The sequence below is a fragment of the Mobula hypostoma genome, chromosome 2, assembly GCF_963921235.1.
Source record: "Mobula hypostoma chromosome 2, sMobHyp1.1, whole genome shotgun sequence".
In the NCBI taxonomy this organism is placed as follows: domain Eukaryota; kingdom Metazoa; phylum Chordata; class Chondrichthyes; order Myliobatiformes; family Myliobatidae; genus Mobula; species Mobula hypostoma.
In genome coordinates this window covers 237,160,842-237,166,758 of record NC_086098.1, presented here as the reverse complement: position 1 = coordinate 237,166,758, position 5,917 = coordinate 237,160,842, and the positions used below count along the sequence as shown (strand labels likewise).

Here is a 5,917-nt window from a genome sequence, read left to right as displayed (position 1 = left end):
AGGTTCAGGTGCAGGTCGATAAAACCAGGCAGCATAATAGTTGGCTTGGAATAGTTAGGCCAAAGGGCCAATTTCTGTGCAGTAGTAGTTTATGAATCTAGTTCTCTATGGCCCTAATGACAGCACTGTTGAAGTATTGTGCTGAGCGCCGATCTTTTGTGCTCTGGAAGAACATGCAACTGATGGAGGATTTGTCAGAATATAGAGCCATAACGTTGTACGCCACTGAAGCAGGCCCTTTGACTCAAACAATTCATATCGATCTAGAAGGCCACACAAACCAGTCCAATTTGCAATCCTTTCTCCCATATCACAACAAACCTTTGCAATGCGTGTGCAAATAACTATATACAAGCTTATTAAATGTTGTAAATGTGCGTGCAATAACAACTCGTCTGGGTGCACGCTACGTATGTGACTGCCCTCTGTTCAAAAAAAATGCCACGATATTGGAAGGTCTCCACATGCTCCATGGGTTTCGAAATAAATTTAATATTTGTATTTGTTCCTTTCCCCAAAGAAGCAGCACCTTTATCATCGGAGCACCGATATATACAATCCTATCTTTTGTAAATAAGGGCGGCAAATATTCAAAAATGTATCATATTTATTCCTTAAATTATAAGTATTTTTTTCAAGTGGAATACAGCTAAAGATTTCCGTATTCCAACGATCCATACTGGAATATGAATCCGATTTCCAAATAACTGCAATAACCTTTTTGGCTAATGCCAATGCAATTTTTATAAATTCTTTCTGATATTTATTCAATTTAAGTTTCGGTTTTCTCCCTTCAATGTCACCTAATAAAAATAATATTGGGTTATGTGGAAGTTCAGTTCCAATAAATTGTTCCAATAAGACTCTTAAATTTATACAAAAATGCTGAATTTTGAAACAGGACCATTTCTTTCTTTCTTTCTCTCTTTTTTTCCTTTCTGTTTTTTTCCCTCTTTTTTACGTAGGGGTATGTATCGGGTGGAAAGGTTAAGGGGAGGGGGGAGGGTAGATATTATTCTATGTAATCAAATTGGAAAATTGAATTAAAAAATTATTTTTTAAATTGCCACGTGATTCTTATTGAATCTCTTTTTTTTTACTTACCGTAAACCTATGCACGGTCGTTATTCATTCCCCAACCCTGGGTAAAAGAAAACTAAATAGTCACCTCCGTTTGCTCTTTGCAATTTTTATACTCTTCTATAAAATGACCTTTCAATCTCCGACGCCCCAAAGAAAAAAAGTCCTAACCTACTTGACCTATCCTTATCCCTCAGTTCTTCGAAACCTACCCACATCTTCATAAATATTTGCTGCACAATTCCCTACTTAATGGTATTTTTCTGAACGCAGCGTAACTAATACTGAAGACAAAATCAACAGCGGCCTGATCAACGTCTAATACATATGCAGCATTGTATTCCAACTTCGAAAGTAAGTGCTCTGGCTGATGCAGGCCGTTTTGCCGAAAGATTCTTCACCACATTACATACCCATGACTTCACTTCGGGGATAGAATTTTCGATATGAATGGAATTGACAATTAAGAATTCAGTGCAGGAAGTTGGGTAATAAGCCCCATTTCATGAGAAAAAAGAGAAAGTGCGAGAGGATAATAACCGCATAGTTTCCCCTGGCCTTATTTTTTCAATGGTCCACACTGCAATCCAGTTAAACTAGTGGAAAAATGAATACTTTTTAGGGTGGTTGTGGAATGTTGTCGAAATTTCCCAGAGCAGCGGGAGTTATGTCCAGATAATTGGACAGCCGTTTTTGAAAGGCATCGAAGGATTTATAGGATCAGATACGTGTCCAGTCTCTTGAACCAGACTTGATAACTTCACTCAACTCAAGAACAAACTGATTCCACAAAATATGGACTCGCGTTCAAGGAATGACCAATGTTATTTATTGATTTGTCTATCTGCCTATCTATCTTTCTATCTACCTATCTATTTAATTATCTGTTTAATTATTTTCATTTTTGCACAGTTTCTCTTATTTTCTGCATTAGTTGCTTGTCCATCTTTATGTGTGGTCTTTTATTGATCCCGTTGTATCTCGTAAAATAAATCTGAGGAAAGTTTTTTTTTCTTTGGACATTGAATTGTATTATCCCCAATCATGGGCGACGTTGTAATTTGTACCATAATTTAATAAATACAGTCGTTTCAGGACAATATTCATCACCGGATGCTGATGGTGAAAGCATCAACAAGGTACGGTAAGTGCGTCGGATAATTCTTGCGTGTTGATATGTATGACTTCGAATAATTTTGATCTCATTAACAATTTGGGCAGAAACAATGCGCCGAATGGCCCCCTGATTTTTTTTCAAAGAACAGCTGCTGATATGGATGCGTAAAATCAGTTTATTTTGAGTATTTGTCAAACACCTCTACATATGACACAACCGAAGATGAAACATTTTGAATTTAACGGTTAACTTTTAAAGATCGTCATTCATAGATTCGAATGGCTGGGTGATTATTCTCCGCCCCTTTCTTTCCCTGGCGCCTCCCATGCATTAACATCCTGCTTAATAAACAGATCACGGGGCAGAGATTTGCAGACTCTGGAAACGGAGACCCTCACGGTGTTTGCAGAACAGCACGGCTCGATCGGAAAATTGAGCGCTCGCTGTCTCCACCTGTCCGCAACAATGTCCCGAGTACTCCATCTCCTGTGTGCTCTGCTTGTCCATTTATCAGGTAGGAGACATATTACTTTATTCACGGATTATCCGTGAAAATGGCAATTACTGCTCATTATAACGCGAGTTTATCAATCGATGAGCGTTCTGTTAGATCCAATTCACCCAATGGTTTCATTGTTTTTGTTGCAGGTATCCTGACTGCCCCGGTCCTTAATCAGACTCCAATGTCCGGTCCGGTCTCCGCGGGACAGACCGCCCGCTTAGAATGTCGGATCCAGAACGGTAACGTTGGAAGTTACAACATGAACTGGTTCCGACAGGGTCCCGGAGAGAGACCGGAGCGGGTGATTAGACATGAGACGGACAATGATATATTTCGAGGGACAGGGATCACAGACCGTTTTCAGCCGTCCAGAGACACCTCCAGCAACAGTCACATCCTGACCATCAGCAGTTTGGAGCCCCGGGACTCCGCTGTCTATTACTGTGCAGCGTGGGATAGTGGATATATCTTCGGTCCAGGCACTATCCTGGATATAAAGAGTAAGTGACTCCCTCATTCCGTTACAAGCAATTCCCATCACAGCCGGTCTCATTCCCCACCGCTATAGATTTTTTTATCCAGCGAATCGTGGCGCCGTCTCCATGCTGTGGTGGGGTTCGATCTGTCTCTTATCAGAACATGAGTTGCTCTAATGAACCATCTTTGAATTTCATGTGTTTTATTTACACCATGTACATCCCGGCATTCAATAGCCTCAGTCTGATATGGTGAAAGCCTAGATAGATCAGAAATTTTTAGAATTTAATCTATTGACCCCTTGCCCAGAACTGAAGAAATCGGAAGCAGAACAGCGCACTCTTATACAATCCCTAAGAAAAATGAAAATTTCTCCAATATTTCGAACTGCTATTCCAACTTTCAACGAGGTCGCAAAGAAGGAAGGGAAAATGTGACTTTTTAAAGTTACATTGCAGGACAGCGGTTGAGCTCGCAGAGAGTGGAGCGGGAATAGGTGGGTTCGTTCACGTCCGGGAGGTGTTCCCGGTCCGAACTGGGCTGTTCCTTATTTCCTCGCCCCTCTTCCGCTCACAGAACTGCTCGTATATTCCGCCATTTTCTCTGCCATCACTGGGCGGATGGATTGGACAGCCTGAAGTGGAATGTTCACAAAATCAGGGATGGGCGTATTCGATATCTGGGGTGTTACTGCAATTCAATGCGGAATTCCACTCAGCCAAGGGGCCAGTGACAGCGTAGTTCCAGATTTTTTTCGTGGTGGTGGATGGATGGGGTGTTGAAGGGGGTCGTATTTGAGTAATTCTTAACCCGAATCGGAAATCTCTGTGAGAGAGAACAGTGGATTCGAAATCCCAATTTGCCGAGCTGCTTTACATTGCTGCAGGAGTAATCTCGGTCATTTCATAGCCCAATTAAAGATCTTTGGCAATATTGCAGACCGGCAGTAAACACGAATTTACAGACAGACTAATAACTAGGAAGTACCGTGTGCAGGGAATAGATAGGTGGAATGAGTGAGGCTATTTCCTCCTCATGGCTGGTGCACAGGACTCCCGGCCCGTAAATAAAATGCATGTTAAAAGCGCACTTCGAACCTGTGATGAATCTGGGAAATTATTTACAGACAACCTATTCACCGAAAGAATGACTGTATCATCCGCCAGAGATTTCACTGTTTGCCTTAAAACTCGGTGTCTTGTGTTTTTTTTTTCTGTAACAGAGTTGGTTTTAGAAGTTTGAGGGGGGATCTGATTGAAACGTATAAAATCCTAAAGGGATTGGACAGGCTAGATGCAGGAAGATTGTTCCCGATGTTGGGGAAGTCCAGAACGAGGGGTCACAGTTTGAGGATAAAGGGGAAGCCTTTTAGGACTGCGATTCGGAAAAACTTCTTCACGCAGAGAGTGGTGAATCTGTGGAATTCTCTGCCACAGGAAACAGTTGAGGCCGGTTCATTGGCTGTATTTAAGAGGGAGTTAGATATGGCCCTTGTGGCTACGGGGATCAGGGGATATGGAGGGAAGGCTGGTGCAGGGTTCTGAGTTGGATGATCAGCCATGATCATAATAAATGGCGGTGCAGGCTCGAAGGGCCGAATGACCTACTCCTGCACCTATTTTCTATGTTTCTATGTTTCTATGTAATCCCGAGTTTCAGTCATTCCTAACATTAATATTCTTCTATTCGCATCCGTCTAATCTCTCTCACACAGGCAGCGAGTCCCGGAGACCTTCCATTCTCCTGCTCCCTCCCTCCCCGGAGGAGACCGGCACGGGCTCGGCCACTCTCTCCTGTCTGGTGAGTGGTTTTAAGCCGGGCTTGGTAGCGCTGCGCTGGAGCGTGGATGGAGTCGAGACTGAGAGCGGGGTGACCACAGGCGCCGTGTCTGCAGACACCGACCAGACCTATAGGCTGAGCAGTTACCTGCGAGTACCCGCCGATGCCTGGAAAAAAGGTTCAAGATATGCCTGCAGTGTTAGCCACAGCTCGCTGAGCTCGCCTTTGCGGAACACCATCTCTTCGTCGGCTTGTGCGCAGTAAGGCCGCGGCGTCTGGTAGCGCAGTCGGATTGTTAGCTCCTGCTTAATGCAATGAAACCCTCACTTGGACTGTGCAGCGACCTTGTGCAATGTAATTGTGCAGTAATATTTTTAATGGGAACAAACAACCGTATAATAAGTTTGGAAAGTCACGCGATGATTGTCTTTCGCGACGAGTACTTCTCTGTAGAATTGTAACTACTGCGCTGTGTCTGAAATTCCACTGTGCATAAAATGGTTAGATCTCCGTGTAGAAGGTGACCGTGTTGTGATTGGATTTTGTGATAAACACAGCTGGTAATAGAAAAGCAACTGCTGTTGGGTTTATCGTCCTCTGTCTTTACTCGGCTGTCCGCAGTACGTCGAGAGTTTGCTACCGTGTACCGTGCCATCTCAAAGTCGACTCACATAGAATTACACTCAAATCCACTGAAATATCCTACCCCTCCTTTCCTGCAGAATACTGATCTCTGTGTCCTATGCTGGCCTCTTCGTCTTTGCTCGCCTATCCGCCATCACCGCATTCCCCAATTCTTCGCTGTCCTGCACCTCTGCTCTTCATTTCCAAACCTCTCTGTAGGAAAGAGATCAATATTCTCACTGCCTTTTTGTGGTACTCTAACTACCACGAGGGAGTGTTATACTGTCGGCTTTGTTTCACCGTGACTTGGCATTATGTCCATATGAAGGTTTAGATTC

General features: G+C 43.3%; 1 protein-coding gene across 1 annotated transcript; it reads left to right on the top strand.

Annotated features, from left to right (window-relative positions):
* Positions 1–2,583: 2,583 nt before the first annotated feature.
* Positions 2,584–5,521, top strand: LOC134337192 (immunoglobulin lambda-1 light chain-like). Its single transcript, XM_063032025.1, has 3 exons — positions 2,584–2,711; positions 2,846–3,199; positions 4,891–5,521. Exons 1-3 carry the CDS (start codon positions 2,663–2,665, stop codon positions 5,217–5,219), a joined length of 732 nt encoding a protein of 243 aa, XP_062888095.1. The 5' UTR covers positions 2,584–2,662; the 3' UTR covers positions 5,220–5,521.
* The last annotated feature ends 396 nt before the right edge of the window (positions 5,522–5,917 follow it).

What these genes read in the sequence shown, in the direction of transcription:
- LOC134337192 (XM_063032025.1), top strand. Translation starts at nt 2,663, where the DNA reads ATGTCCCGAGTACTCCATCTCCTGTGTGCTCTGCTTGTCCATTTATCA. An exon ending in TCTGCTTGTCCATTTATCAG is followed by an intron (nt 2,712 to 2,845) that starts GTAGGAGACATA and finishes TTTTTGTTGCAG; the next exon opens with GTATCCTGACTGCCCCGGTC. An exon ending in CACTATCCTGGATATAAAGA is followed by an intron (nt 3,200 to 4,890) that starts GTAAGTGACTCC and finishes TCTCTCACACAG; the next exon opens with GCAGCGAGTCCCGGAGACCT.